The 16,672-nt window shown below is 37.9% G+C and overlaps 1 protein-coding gene across 6 annotated transcripts in view; it reads right to left on the bottom strand.

Annotated features, from left to right (window-relative positions):
• Nucleotides 1-16,672, bottom strand: part of pde4ba (phosphodiesterase 4B, cAMP-specific a) — a 629,295-nt gene that overhangs the window by 37,127 nt on the left and 575,496 nt on the right. For 5 of the 6 annotated variants that reach the window (XM_072574073.1, XM_072574074.1, XM_072574075.1 and 2 more), the window contains one exon: nucleotides 1,713-1,806. In XM_072574073.1, coding sequence (XP_072430174.1) covers nucleotides 1,713-1,806 — 94 coding nt within the window. Of the gene's footprint in view, nucleotides 1-1,712; nucleotides 1,807-2,856; nucleotides 3,325-16,672 lie in introns of those variants that run through there. The other variant, XM_072574078.1, reaches the window with a different exon arrangement.

Here is a 16,672-nt window from a genome sequence, read left to right as displayed (position 1 = left end):
TCCATATTTTGAAGGTAGAGGTGTATAGAGTCTTAGTGACCAAGGCAGTGAAAGATTATCAGGATGTGCATTTGAGGTTGTAATCTGTCAGCTATGATCTTATTGTTAAAAATCATACAACACCAGGTTATAGACCAACAGGTATATTTGGAAGCACTAGCTTTCGGAGTTGATGACCAACTGATGAAGGAGCAGAGCTCCGAAACCTAGTGTTTCCAAATACACCTATTGGACTATAACCTGGCATAGTGTGATTTTTAACTTTGTACATCCCAGTCCAACACCAGCATCTCCAAATCATGATCTTATTGAAGGGTTTCCTCCTGCTTCTTAAATGTACATAAATATTTTAGTTCATTCCTTTGGTATTTCCAGTTTGCCTGCTTCCTATGGAAACATTTTCAGGTCTCTATCAATATTGTTTTGAGCCAGTCACATTTTGTTCATTAACAATAGTCAAATCTTATTCTAAGGGCAGCAACATGATTAGAATAAAATAGAACGTGTATGTATGCAACAACTAATCATGTCCTCAAACAATCCCACAGTGCTTTTAGTGATTATGCTTTTGAAGTTAATAGGCAACCAAAGACTGCATCCAATTTCACGTTGGAGGAATCCATAATTAGCAAATGAATAACTGACAAGATTATCGGTTTTTGTTCCTTGTAGTGTTGGTCAGAATAGGAATATTGACCAGGAAAATGTCAGAACTACTATTTTTCTTCAAATAGTGCAAAATGATGATTTACATTTAGTTGAACAGCAGACAGTGCCTGGACTTACAGTTTCTGTCAAAAGATCAGTTTAGAACAGAACTGATTTGGTCATTCCAAGCTTGAACTCTAAAACATTACACTGATGATTTTCAGCTTTGTTGTCTGTTTGGTAACTTGACAGACTGGATTGCCTGCCTATTATATGACCAATGGAATGAAAGTTATCAGGCTCTATCAGGGGATGGAGTTCTGTGCACTAAAGCAAAAATGTTGGAAATTACCAAAATCATAGGGGGAAAGAAGAGGAGTCATTCAGGTTTTGAGAAAGATTGTATTAACATACAAGATAGTGGTAAGAGTGGAATTCTATAAGGGGTGCTCTATTTATGGATTATGTAGATTAAAAGAGGAAAATCCAGAGGGAAAGTTATCATAATAGAATTCCAAATAAAGTGAAAAATAATCAATTATGTTCATGACTTTTGTGAAAGTCTTTCTTTCAATATTCTCTCTAGTTTGCTGCATATCAGATTGTTTATTTAATTACAAACAAACAACATCCCACAGACCTCATTGTTCTTAAAGATTCAACATGATAAAACTTCATACTTTCAATCATTTTCTTTAAAAGTGAGGGTGGAATTCTAAGTATATATTCTGCAATAACTTAGTAAAAAAATAAGTGGCAGTAATGTTGCAGTGTTCAGTTCAATTTCAAACTATTTGCTGGATCACCAGAATTATCTTTGTAAAAGGCTGGTGTACATAAAAAGACAACCATTTTGAGTAATTGAGAAATCTTGAAATGATTGGAAATGACTGGAGATAAGAATAATAGAAAAATAAAAGTAAGGTGTTTTCAATGTTGGTGAAATAAAAACCATTTCTAAAATACATTAATTGTTTTAATTGTAGCAAATACTAGTAATTCCAATATATTTGTGTTGAGCCCTTTGCAGATATTATAAGGGAAAGCTGATATACCAGACTCACCTAAAAAGGTGTTGGAAATGAACTCGGATACTTGGTTGCCAGAGCGGCTCATCTCCGAGAGATGGGTGAGCTCACGATTCAGCATTCTCTTGAACTGTTGAAAAGACAAATACTGAAATCAGCACCCATCTTTCTTCCAAAGCATTCAATATTACTTATCAATTCCATTCTTTTAGCAATAAATGGATAGATTGTGGAAAGTAACAATGGAAGAAGCTGTAAACCCTCCTGTGTATTGTCACATTACAAAGCATTCAAAGAGTATAACTAAGTTTAATTTAAACCTAATTATTTAACCAGTTCAGTGACTGAAATTACAACACATAAATGTTAAGTTTTCTTTAATTTAGTAGCTATCAGATTAAATTAAATGTTAAAGTTGCACACAAAATAGCTCATGGAGCATTTCACTTCCAACAGAAATATTTACAATGAACAATGAGATTCTAATTATGTAACAATATTAAGACAGACAGGAAATGACAGGACAAAGTCTTTTCATGCAGTTTTTAATATTTATATAAAATTTAGATAAAAATGTAGCACCTTTAATTTTAATAGATTTGTAGCCAATACAGCAGTGCTTCTCAATAGCTGGACTGATTTTGATTTCCACATATTTACAATGAACTTTGCATGATATCTTTTTCTGTTCCCTTTGATAACCTATAATTTTCTACATTTTAAATCCTAAAAAAATGCTGACATTTTGAAATAAGCATTTGAAAAGGAGTTACAAAATGTACTATTTGTCTGACAATAGGCACTATAAATGTAAATACATTATGAAGCAGAAAGTTCAGTATTAATAAAACTTAAAAAATTCTCCCTTCCTCGATGTCAAACAGCAAATAATGAGTATTTCTTTATGAAATTAAAATTACAGTGTTTGCTGGTATTCCCTGATAAGTCCACTTTTGCTCATTTCTTTTATGACACCTTTTCTCATGAGATATAACATTTTATTGCAGCCAGACGAACTTAATAGACATGCATTTGAATTTTCAAAAGCAAGGAATATGGAAGCCAAATGGACAATATGGAATAATGCGCTGTCAATACAAAGGGTTCTGCAAATGAACTTACAGCCACATATCTCACAGCAAAAACTGAGATTCTGTAATTTTGCAATAAATCTACTCACCTTGATATAACCCCAAGAAACAGATAACAAATAGTTTGCTTCAGGCATTTTGGCTCACTTGACAAGAGCAATAACAGCCGTGTACAAAAATAAGCAATATAGCTGAACAATTCCACACACGCTCTTCCAGTAGTAATATCCAAAATGCATAGATGTTTCATTAACAGCTTGAACAGTTGAAGTAATTTCTGCCCCTCCCCAAAAATTACAGTATCCTTTCACTGCACGAGAAAATCCAGTCCATGTAATACATCCTTGGAAAGATAGTATCAGCGCGATTGCACTGACAGAATTGAGATAATGAAATCAGGGGTCACATGGAGCCAGAAACCATACAAGTCTGTGTAGTTCACAGCACTTATGAATTATGAATAGCTCTGGATTTTTGGATTGCTTCGTGGTGGTATGGGGGATGGGGAAGAGTACTACTTCAGCTTAGTCTCAGTACATATGGATAAAAGAACATTTTTCAGCATGCTTACATTGTCTCTCCACCATTTCAACAGATGTGGGAAGTGACAGAAAATAGAGAAACGTCTATTGTATATTTATGTAAATTAAATGCAGATGGTGTTCCATTTCATCAGAGAATATTAACAACTTTTAGCACCCTTCTACGCCATTGTCAGAACTTTCAGCATAAGAACAAGTTAGTAAAATCACAATCAGGAACAGATTGATACATGATCTGATACATTGCCTGCCCTCAGTACAAAATAACTGAGGAGTAAAATTGGCATTGCAAGATGACATACAGTAATCAGGACAATTCTGAAATTTAGAATTTGCTGCCTTGATGTTAACAATAAAATAACAAATTAAGGTTCATTTATGCTAACCATTTGCATCGAATCTTTTCTTGTCTGAAGAGAAAGCATAATAATTTTTTAAAAATGAGTTGATTGAAGACAGAAATGCTTTACAATTGTGTATATTTTATTGTATTTTAAAACAACTAATTTTTTTTAAAGTGAATCACTTTATAACCATACTGATTGGGCATCTGGACATTTTGTACCACATTAAACTTACACTATTGTGCAAGGCAAACTTTCCAATAATAAGCAGATTTCAATCTTTTTCTGTGCAGTATTCATTCAAGCTTCTATATTCGTTAGACACTGAGAATGGTCTAATATTAAAAGAACATTTAACATATTGAGCAATGCTTAAAGCTTGACCATTCTATGGTGCTTGCAATAATTTTTTTTAACTCTGCACTCTCAACAGTCGTTCCCCTTTAAATCTGAGATGAAGTGCTGTGCCTGCATAGAAATGTTATTCAATCTTTATCTGATTGGCTTTCAGCTCAGCTGCAGTGACATCACCTAGCTTTCTCTGCACTGCTGATAAAGAGCATTAGAACATGCGGGGACAACTGCAGCAAGGAGCCCCTGAGAGTCTTCAGACTGAAGTTCAAAAAGCACCATGAAATGAATAGTACAGCTCCATAGCAACCACATCACATGACATTCCTCCAGCTGGTTACTAGAAGAATTCCCCTTGTCTGTTCTGTATTCCCAATGAAGCATGCAGCCACCTGCCTTCTAAACCATTTTTTAATGAGTAAATGTAATTCTTGTGTTTTTTTCTAAGCATCAGTAACGTATTTGAAAGAAGAATTGTCATAATCACACAAAGTAACCATGACTTATTGTCTTCTTCAAATACTGATCATGCTCATTGCACTGTAAACAATAAGGTTCAATGCTTTTATTGATTTCTCTGAATTCCAATTAAAGTGTAAAACAACAATTTAACTAATGATTCCCTGTAATGTACTTCCTAACTTCCTAAAGACTCTGACGAAGGAATTCGATTTCATATGTTTATATTTGTTTTCCCCTTTTGCAAAAACCCATAAGTCAAATAGAAAATAACGCAGAAACTCAGCAAGTCTGGAAGCATCTGTGGCGAGAGACATTTTTCATGACAGAAATTTTCTCAATTTTTTTATGCGTGACTTTAAAACAATGAAGGCGCACAATTATTTAATTGAATGCGGCATCAAACTTAGACAAACATCTCACCTGGCATCCTCCACATAGGTCTTTGAAGCCAAGGATTACATGATAATCATCAAGAGTGAAGCTTCTCAGCTAATTTTCTTTCTCTTCTCTAACCCAGTCTACCCACAATTAACTGACCATTGGTCTGAACCAGAGTTATTTCCATATGTTCAAACGTACCTTTAATATTGTGAAAGTATATGACCTAATGGCCAAATGAAAACCCAGCTTTATTGAAAGTAAGTCAGACTGGCACAGTAGGATCCTCAATGCAAACCATATTATGTCATGACGGTGATAAAAATATAGATGATTGATTTTCAAATTATATTGTGATTTTAATATCTGAGACCTTTACAAACAGAAATGGTTTAAAAAAGGGACAAGACACTGATTTAAAATGGCCAATGTGATCCCTTAACCACACAGGTTAATCCAGCTTCATGAAATCAATATGGAGCAAACAAAACTGGTCTGAAATGAAATGAACATTTTATCAAAGGCACTAAAACAAGTCAACCTAGTCAGAAATGAAAAGGTCTCCATTTCCTATATTGGTTTACATCTTGATGTGAATTTTCACATTTTGGAGATGGAATCTTGCTACCGATGAGCAAAGTTAGAAAAAAAACTTCTACAGAAGGCAGTATGGATTTTTGACTGCAGGACTGGAATCGGCTGACGAAAGGGCTCTCTTAGCCTCTCAAGAAGCAAAAATACCCAGAAAGAAGTATAAGGTCAGAAAATTTTAAAATATCTACAGCATTTGCTGATAATGATTCAAGACACCGGTCAAACAATAGTCATCAGAAGGTCAAAATCTTGCACCTCTCTCAAACCCTAATGATTTGAATCCTTTTCATCTTCCTTTTGTACTATCCCTTTTAATACCGAACATTTATAGGAGCATGATTATTATTTTTATAAGGATTAGCAGAAAATAAACTTGCTACTTTCTTCACTTAAGAAAAAACCTTGTAATTGGCTCTTTATTATTTTCTGGTGAAAACAGTCCCTACATTTTAGCTTGAAAGAGGTATAGCTGCCTGTTAGAAGAACTTAAATGATTATGGTGGCCAATCAGGAAGATTGAAAAGAGTTGAGCATCTTTACCCTTTCTCACTTAGTTATAATAAAATGGATGAGGAAACAATATTTTACCTAATGTAATACATTCTGCTTGTTGCAATACATTAATGGAAAAAGTCATAGCAATACACGAATGAAGTTATTACTAGTGTATTAATGCATCTTGACATTGAATTATATTTAATGCTACTTTTTTGTATAAAGGACTTGTGGATTTTTTTGCCCTATCAATTGGTTTCTATGTGGTTTGGCACTTCACTAAGACTCTTCATGTTGCAAAACTTGACTCAGTTAATTTGGCAGAACGATAATGTATTGTGCAAGTCAGAGTTTATGAAAATAGGAATTATATTCAAAGAAAGCAAAGGAAGTAACAACAAAACTGGATACCCCATTGCTTACAGATCATTGGTGAATGAAATTGGGACTTGTGCAGAAATACCGATGCAAGCACAGACAAGGATATCAATAAGTCATGAAGATAAGTTCGATTCCAGCCTCGGGCGATTGTCTGTGTGGAGTTTGCATGTTCTCCTTGTGTCTGAGGGGGCTTCCTCCAGGTGCTTCGGTTTTGTCCCACAATCCAAAGATCTGGAGGTTAGGTGAATTGGCCATGCTAACAATGCCCATAGTGATCAAGGACATGTAATATGGGGTAAACGTAGAGTAATAAGGTAGGGGAATGGGTTTGGGTGGGATACTATTCAGAGGGTCAGTGTGGACTTTTTGGGCCGAAGGGCCTGTTCCCACACTGTAGGGATTCTATAAGGCTATCTTATCCACCTCCACTGACATACAACAGTGGGCATTGGAAAGGAAAGAAGGATTGGCAGGCTGCTTTTTCATCAATTCTATGTGAAAGTGTGGAAAGGAAAGGTCAGAACTCCTTTGGGGTATCCCCCACTAAGGGACTGTCTGACTACCCCACTTTGTGCCTTACCATTGGCTTTCAAGCAATTACTTCTTTGCCCTCCTCTATCCATCACCACCAACAACCATTTTCCCGGTGTCTGTGTGGGTTTCATCCTGGTGCTCCAGTTTTCTCCCCTTTCGCAACCCAGCTCGAGTAAAACTCGGCCCCTTCTTGTCAGGAGATTGTTGATACTGCAGGAAGTTGAAGTAAATGTGCTAATAGTGAACATGAGTGAGGAAAAGTACAACTGCAGCAAGTGCCTAGAGTAGACTCTTTAAAAGGGAAACAGTATGTGAAGGATTTCCATTGAGTGAGAGCTTGCGTTATCCTGAACAGTATTGCGTAGCCCTGGTTTTCATCTTCAGTCTTTGATAAATTCTCTGATCACAGCCAAGCAGTATGCAGTTATTCCTGCTGGAAAATATAGCCATTTGGTGAGGACAAGATCATGCATTCCCCTGATTTCCCTTTATGGTTAAATTGGTTGCTGACCTCTGCTGTCTTAATACAACATGAAGAATGTATGCTTAGCTGAATTACCAGACAGGCTTTTGTTTACAGTTGTACAATGTGGAAGTTTAATGTACTGGAGCACAGTGGGGGGACAATTTGTTTTCACTTGCTTTCTCCCCTGCTGATGTGACTGTATTCAATGAGAACATGGAAATGCACATAATAAATCAGCCTACAGTCTCAGTGGATTCCAACAAAAGAACAGGTGTGAAAGAGGGGATGAACCACAATCAATGAGAGATCCTAATTATTATCTTCCCCAAATACTTGAAAATGCCAGGTTATAGTCCAAAAGGTTTACTTGGAAGCACTAGCTTTCAAAGCACTGCTCATTCATCAGGTAGCTGTCCGAAAGCTAGTGCTTCCAAATAAACCTGTTGGACTATAACCTGGCGTTGTGTGATCTTTAACTTTGTCCACCCCAGTCCAACACCGGCTCCTCCGCATCTTGAAAATGCCAACGGAGTTGTCACCTTGTTACTGTAGTGTCAGAGCAGCACTTGCTAACTTTGAGAAGGAATCCTTAAATGGGTGAATTTGCATTTCCTGCATTTCAAGAAATTGGTCTGTCAGTTTTTCTGGCTGCTCTGACTGTACAAAATATAAACCTGCTTATTTGGCCATTAAAGGGGACAAGATGGCTGAGGCTGGAGGCACAACCCGTGGTGACTGCATTTGCCTCACTCAAGATAGCCTTATCATAGAATTCCCACAGTGTGGGAACAGGCCCTTCGGCCCACATCTTTGGATTGTGGGACAAAATCGAAGCACCTGGAGGAAGCCCTCTCAGACACGAGGAGAACGTGTAAACTCCACACAGACAATCGCTCGAGGCTGGAATCGAACCAATTAAAGAGTTCATTAGGCCAAAGAGCAATCTTCTGGCAGAGGCTTTATCAGCTCGCCACATTATGGAGGACATTGCAGGGGTAGTCAGGAAGGTAGTGCTTAGCCACTCATCCAAACTTTATGTGCCTCTCCACCTCAAACACGCCTGTTGGAGGAAGAGGGGTGGTGTGCTAAAACTCAGCCCAAGGTTAATTTCTCCTATATACATACCAATTAGATACAAATCAGAAAATGTTGAATGCTGAAAGTATATTTCCTCTTGTAGGAGAACTTTGAACTAGTGGTCATAGCTTAAAAATATGGGGTTATCCATCAAGACAAAGATCAGGAAACATTTTTTCTCTTGGGGGTTGAGTGTTTTTGGAATTTCCTTTCTTAAAAGGCAGTGGATGCAGAATCTTTAAAAAATTTTTAAAACAAAGATAGACAGATGGATTCCTGATTACAAGGAGATGAAAGATTATGAAGGATATGCAGGAATGTAGAGTTGAACTCAACATCAGATCAGCCATGATGCTATTGAATGACAGAGCAAGTTTGAAGGGCTGAGTGGCCTACTTGTTCTTTGTTCATATTTTATCCAGTTGCTCCATGTAAACAGTCTATTATTCACTTTCAAAGTATACTTGGTATACAAACCTATTGATATTTCCATGATGGACCATTTTCTTATCAATCACTCTTACACTCCCTTTTTCAAGTCGATATTTTACCAGCGTTTAGTGACAAAAATGCCTTTGATTAATCTGAACAGATTTGAACATTAAATAAGCATTAAAAAATCTGGGAAAGCACCAAACTGAGACTTTGCAATTCCAAGCCTGACAAGCTGACATTTTAACATATTCATCATGCACATTAGGCAAAGCATATTTAAGAACTTTTGCATGTGGGAAAGCCCTCCAATTTTTAATGTGACTTCTGCAATAAAAATGCATTTAAATAATCGAAAATATAATGCAGTTCTTGATTTTTTAAAAGCATTGTAAAGTCAAGGAAAAAAAACAGAAAAATAACTTTGTCCCCGCTATGCCTGAAAAGTGTTCGAAATTTCAAAAGAGCTTCTGAATAAGCATTATTGCAGGAAACACACCAAGAACAGGCTCATTGTTATGAGTGTTCAGACATAGGAATTGTAAGATAACTAAAAGATTTTGATATATGCAGTTATATATAAAACTCATGACTTAGATTCCTTATTTTTTTGATCGCATATCTGATTTGTGCCAATCACATATGTATTGTTGCATAAAGTAATGAATATGAAAGAGTTAGGCTGAGTCACAATGATAACTCAGCTACTGGGTGGCACAGTGGTTAGTACTGCCACCTCACAGTGCCAGGAATCTGGGTTCGATTCCATCCTTGGGCAACTGTCTGTGGGGAGTTTGCGTGGATTTCCTCCAGGTGCTGTGGCTTCCTCCTACAGTCCAAAGATGTGCACATAAGATGGATTGACCATGCTAAATTGCCCAATAGCGTCCAGGGCTAGGTGGATTAGCCATGCGAAATGCAGGGTTACAGGAATAGGGTAAGGGTAGGTGGGTCTGTATGAGCTGCTCTGCAGAGGATCACTGTGAACTTGATGGGCAGAATGGCCTGCTTCGACACTGTAGGGATTCTATGATTCTGGATGGAACACTGGGGCAGTCTGGAAAGACAGCAGTTCAACACAGTTATCTCATAGAGATGCAAGTATCTTATGTATCTCTAGTTTGTAATAATTAATATTCCAAAGAGTTAATGTAACCTGTACATAGTTACAGTTATGTAGCAACCCACATCTTGTTATAAAGGCAAAAGCCTTCATAAAGGAAGGACGATTAATGGCAGCACACAACCCACAGTAGCTGGTACCCAAGTATCACATGTATGGCAGTACAAATATAGTGATATCTCCAGGCCAACATTTAAAGACATGGTGAATTACTGAATTATGAGGTCAGTACAAAATTTAAATAAAGAGGGAAGATGCACAGATATATAATTGGACACCTAGTCAAGTTTAGCTGCTTATTGAAAGATATGAAAAGAAATCTAGCTTTACATGAGTGTGAAAATGTGGACCATAAATCGAGCAGTGAGAAATCCTGGCCATGGGGGCTAGGTGGCAACATCAGACTATTTACAAAGAAAGACTCTCATATTTGACAGAACAAACCAAAGTCTTTGAATGCCCATGAAGGGCATTGGAAGTCTAGTCCACCATTGTAAAGTAGGAAATGCAGTAGCCCTATGTGCACATATAATTCCACAAACAGTAAGATGGTAACTTTTTTTTAAAGTACTTGTTTGAAGAATAAGTTTTGGCAGGATACCAAGAGATAACTTTTCTGCGCCTCTTTAAAATAATACCATGATGTTTTACATCTGAGGGGGCAGACAAGCCTTGGTTTCATGTCTCATTTGACTGTTGGTACTCTCTGATAATGCAGCACACCTTCAATATCATATGAGGTTAGCAGCTTTGGTAATTGGGTTCATTATACACAGTGCTTTATGCATATAGTACACAAATGGATGCAAACACACATGCAGCATTTTATTATTACACAGCAAATACTGATTGAGTGAAGCAACAGGGGTGAAAAGTAGCAAATAAAGTTATGTGGCTGACTATCTTCAGATTAGCCTTTTTCACAGCTGCAAGAAAGGCAAAGTCTAGTGGCTATCAAATACCAGAGTAAGGGACAAAGTACAGGTGGAAAAGATATTTTAATGGAAGGTGACTAGCTTGTGATAATACACAATTGGAATCAACATTAAGTAGAGCAGAATGGAGGTCTTGCAAAAGGATCAAGAGCCCTGGTAATAAAAGTAGCAGTCTAGTTATGTGGTCAAGAATCAGGAGTTGAATTAAAACCTAAGATTCTCTGAATCGGGGACAAGATTACAACCAGAGGAAAGGCAGACATGTTGAAACATTTATCAACGGAGCTCTATTTTGTTTGGTCTTTGGTATGTGCTAGGCAGAATGGAGAGGTTCTAAATAAAACTTGAACTATTCCACTGTGTGGGAGAAAAATAAACACCAGTGCCTTGGTATTACTCAACACCTCCTCACAGTTTGTTACAGGAGGTGGTGTAAACATATATAGGTCTTATCAGCAGTGAGACTTTAAGTTGCTAAGCTTTTGCAAGCATTTGAAAAAATACATTAAAATATCTGTGGTGCTCTAATGAAGAATGAAAATTGCATGCTTTTCAATAATTAAATGGATACATACAGGAGAATCTTTGGTTGGTTGCAAAGCCAGAGAGAGACCTCTGCTACATCTTCCAATGTAGGCCTGCCTGAAATTCTATCAATCAAGAAATTTATGGATACTGGTGGGCCTTAGTCCAGAACTAGGTCTGGGGGTCAGAATTCCCTGTCAACAAAAACAACCAGCTTCTACACCCTGTTGCACCTTGTGGGAGACTCTGGATGCTGGGTTTTTGGACCCAGGATAAAAATAAGTTGCATTTGAGGGTATGTTTCCAAGGATGGAGGTCACATGGAGAGTAGATGGGGAGGGGTATCTCAGTAGCAAAAGCAAGGATATGTCACTCAATGGCCACCCCCTGCTCCTATATCTTGTCCCTTGCCCCTATATCAGGTGCTTGAGAATATGTTTACTACTCCAAACAATCTGTCAAAAAAAACAGTCAGGACTTTTTTGCCTTGAGGATGGACATCTATTTTCAGGCCCATTTGCAGGTGGGTTAATCCCACCAGCTATAGGCTGATGCCCTTAAGTGGTCATTAGATAGCTCTTGAAAGACCTCAATTAGCCATGGGAGGGAATGTTGGTCAAGTAATTTCCCATACAGAACTTAATGCTGGTGGAGGCAGGAGGCAGGAACTGAGTAAACAACCACCCTAATTAAATGTCCTTCCCACCTCTTCTCCTCCTCTTGGCCCAGAAAAAAAAATCCACCTATACAAGCTTAGTGGTATGATTCTAGAGAACTTTCTCTTTTCCTATCCGGTCTTCCTTTTTGATGTTGCTTGTCCTGTTAAACTGATGATGTGTGTTTCTTTGTATTATATTTAATTTCCAAATACACAACCATACAAATCTAATTAAAACACCTAAAATTCAATTAAAAGCACAAGTGTGTCATAAGCCTGCTCAAAGTACAAGTTTGAAGCATATCCCACAGCAAGTCTTTCAAATGAAGTAGGGCCATCATAAGGATCTTAGAAATGGAAAGCTTATTTTTTTGATAAATAACTCTTAAGGACCAGGTGTGCCTGAAGTGTATCCCTGCTTTCAAGTTAAAGGCAACACACAAATACAAGTTTGTTGTTTGGCAACCCTCTGAGCTTCTGATGTGCACAAATGTCAAATATGACCTGGAGCTCACAAGTGATTAGGTCAATTATCAAAGCCCAACATTTTCATTCTAACAGTAAAAGAAAAGCTTTAAAGCATATTTTGAGTCAAAGGCTCAAATTTTCTACATTTTGAAAGATTAAAGGAAAATAAAATCATTCAAACGTTTTTTTAGAACAGAAAGAAAGGAATTTCAGATAAATGTGTTAGAAAGAAAGAAATTAAGCAAAGAGATAAAAAAAATGAAGCATTGGGGAAAAAGTAGAGAATGAGAATAAAATAGAACTGACAATTTAAATACAGGTCTTTGGTACTATTTGGGGAAGGACAAGTTATTTTTGCCTTGGCTGTGGTGTGATGGTGTGGGCGTGGGAAAGTACAGGAAATTTCTAATCTACTGAGAATATCTGGGATTCCATATCAAGCCTTAAAGGCCCCAAATGTTAGTTTGGAGGCAAGATCACCTTGTACAGTCAAATCCAGAAAATGAAGAGCTGGATACAGAATATTATGTGTAGAGAGATGACATTTTCAAACAAAATATCCATTTTCCAATAGCATACATACCTGTTATATGAATAAGGTGATTAAACGAATTGCAAAAACATGGATTTGTTCTATCAAATTTAGTTATTGTCTTAAAACTGATAAGAGATCTCGCTAGAAGCATTTGTGGCCTAAGTGTGACAAGTGACCTTAGAACTAATTCAATTGATGATTCAAAGCCTTTTTCACCTCATCAGCTGCTTGGGCTCATAAACACCTGTCAGTCATATGATTAGCAGTCTTGTTTAACTATGAAAACAGCAGCATCACATGGGCGCTGATTCTCATGCTCTGTCTATTCTTATAATTTATCAGTGTTTTAGCAACACACAAATCATTAGGCAACAAACCGTGGCAGAAACCTTGACCTGTAGGAGAAGGGTGGACATCTGATCAAAAATATGAGAACTCAGAAGCAAGTGGCATACTTTCAGGCTTTAGGGCATGGAGGACCAGCTTTTTAAACAAGGAAATGCTCCAATAGTTTCTTTAGTTTCAATCTTACCCTAATTAAGGAAAGACAGCATAGATTTGTTAAGGGAACACCATGCTTAACTAACTTATGAGTGTTTTGGTGAGATAAGATAGGGCAGATGAATGCAATATGGTTGTTGTGGGGTACATGGATTTCAAATTGCATTCGATAAAATTCTGCACAACAGATCTGAGAATAAAGTTATAGCTCATGGAATAAAAGAGAAAACAACATTTATAAGAAAAAAATTGGTTAAGTGTTGGGAATACAACAGCAGTTAATGGCTGGTCAGACTGCAGGGAGGTTTAGTTATTTTTAAAATCAACCTGTTCAGACAGGATTTGACTTCTGGGAAAGGTGGGACTTGAACATGGACCTTCTGGCCCAGAGACAGAGATACTACCACTGTGCAATAAAACTCTCAAAAAAAAATTGCTGATTTTTTTAAACAGGTGTTCTTCCCTCAGGGAATGGCTTCATGGTCGTCATTAGATATTTACTTAATTTTATTGGAATTGTTGAAGTTGCCAAGTTAAATGGAGACTTTTGGAGGGTTCCAGACATTGATGAATTGTCCATTGGAATCTTAAATTTCATAGACATAGAAAAATACAGCGCAGTACAGGCCCTTCGGCCCTCGATGTTGCGCCGACCGAAGCCTACCTAACCTACACTGGCCCAATAACCTCCATATGCTTGTCCAATGCCCGCTTAAATGACCATAAAGAGGGAGAGTCCACCACTGCTACTGGCAGGGCATTCCATGAACAATTTCCTGGGCAATTTCTTTGGAGTCTGCTATAATGCAGAAGTGCCATGAATTAATGCAAAATAATTGGAAGAGGCTCTGAACAATTTAACAAATGAAACATAAAAAAGATATTTATATAGCATCTTTCATGATCTCAGGACATCCAAGAGTGCCAACAGTGAGGCAGTTTTGAAATGCCAACAAGATCGTAATATAGGAAAATGCAGTTGCCAATTTACTCAACAGCAAAGTTCCCAAAATGGGAATATGATGATGACCAGATGTTGTGTGTTTGTGGTACTGTTTGAGGGAGAAATGTTGGTCAGGGTACCAGCCTTCTTCAATATCATGGGGAGAGATTTGACAAGGTTGTCAAGTATATGAAATACATGGTGTTTTGTATACGTTATCATTCATCTGAAGTGAGCTGTTTGGCAGCAGTTGGTAGAAGTAGCCTGTGCACAGGTTTTGTGAGGGAATATATATGTTTAAAATTAAATATGTGCACTTTGGGCTTGCTGGAAGTACAGGAAATCATCTGGATCAGGAGTCCACCTGCATGATGCACCTGAGAAAACATGACAAGGCGGCTCTGGTCAGACTGCATTTGGAACACTGAGTACAGTTCTAGTCTCCATATCTAAACACAAATGTGCTGGCCTTGGAGGGGGTACAGAGGAGGTTTACAAAAATGATCACAAGAATAAAGGGCTTGTCATATGTGCAGCAGCTGAGGAGTCTGGTTGTGTACTCGGACTTGAGTCAGCAAAAAGGTGAGAGAGAGAATATTTAAATCCTTATGGTTGAAAATCCATTTTCTTTATTTACTACCCTGCTAAGCAACTAAAAATCAAATCACTGTGCATTCCTTTGTCTGGTTTCATTGCAGGCAGTGTTTCATTTCCAACACGTGTAACTTATCACGGGTAAACTAAAACAAAAGATGTATTTTTCGTGATGCCTGACTTCTTTAACAGTTTCATTGCTTTTAGATAAAATGGTAATTTTTCAGACAGTCTTTGTTATTATGTATTGAAAAGTTCAAGAAACCAATCTGTGGTCAGATGTTTGTGGCAGCCATTTAAGGTATAAGTTTGTTCCTTTTAAACCATTTTTTTCATGATGTCTCACTTATTATAATCATAAAATTGTTAATCATGTTTTAACACAATCATGATAAGTTGAAAGCAGGGTTACAGGGATGGCGCAGGTGGGAACGTTTCAGATTCCTGGATAATTGGGGCTCTTTCTGGGGTAGGTGGGACCTCTACAAAAATGATAGTCTTTAACTGAACCAGGGGGGTACTAATATCCAGGGGGAGAAATTTGCTAATGCTCTTCAGGAGGGTTTAAACTAATTCAGCAGGGGGATGGGAACCTAAATTGGAATTCCAGTATACAGGAGGTTGAGAGTAGTGAAGTCAGAAATAAGGTTTCAAGGTTGCAAGAGGGCAGCAGCAAGCAAGAAGTTGGTTTGAAATGTGTCTACTTCAATGCCACGAGCATCTGGAATAAGGTGGGTGAACTTGCAGCATGGGTTGGTACCTGGGATTTCAATATTGTAGCCATTTTGGAGACATGGGTAAAGCAAGAACAGGAATGGTTGTTGCAGGTTCCGGGTCTTAGATGTTTCAGTAAGAACAGAGATGATGATAAAAGAGGGGGTGGTTGTGATATTGTTAATCAAGGACAGTATTACAGTGGCAGAAAGGATGTTTGAGGACTCATCTACTGAGGTAGTATGGGCTGAGGTTAGAAACAGGAAAGGAGAGGTCACCTTGTTGAAAGTTTTCTATAGGACTCCTATTAATTCCAGAGATGTACAGGGAAGTATAGCAAAGATAATTCTCAAAAGGAGCAAGAGTGACAGGGTAGTTATGGGGGATTTTAACTTTCCAAATATTGACTGGGAATACTATAGTTCGAGTACATTAGATGGGTCAGTTTTAGTCCAGTGTGTGCAGGATGGTTTCCTGACACAGTATGTCGACAGGCCAACAAGGAGTGAGGCCACATTGGATTTGGTACTGGATAATGAACCTGGCCAGGTATTAGATTTGAGGGTAGAGTTGAAAAATGTGTTGCTGGAAAAACACAGCAGGCCAGACAGCATCCAAGGAGGAGAATCAACGTTTCGGGCATAAGCCCTTCTTCAGGAATGAGGCTGATGTGCCAAGTGGGCTGAGATAAAAGTTAGGGGGGAGGGAATTTGGGGGAGGGGTGCTGGGAATACGATAGGTGGAAGGAGGTGAGGGTGAGGGTGATAGGCCGGAGAGAGGGTGGGGGCGGAGAGGTCGGTAAGAAGATTGCAGGTCAAGAGGGTGGTGCTGAATCCAGGGGTTGGGACTGAGA

This window comes from Chiloscyllium punctatum, chromosome 7 (assembly GCF_047496795.1).
Source record: "Chiloscyllium punctatum isolate Juve2018m chromosome 7, sChiPun1.3, whole genome shotgun sequence".
Classification (NCBI taxonomy): domain Eukaryota; kingdom Metazoa; phylum Chordata; class Chondrichthyes; order Orectolobiformes; family Hemiscylliidae; genus Chiloscyllium; species Chiloscyllium punctatum.
Note: the sequence above shows the minus strand (reverse complement) of the source record. Positions and strands in the feature narration are given on the sequence as shown.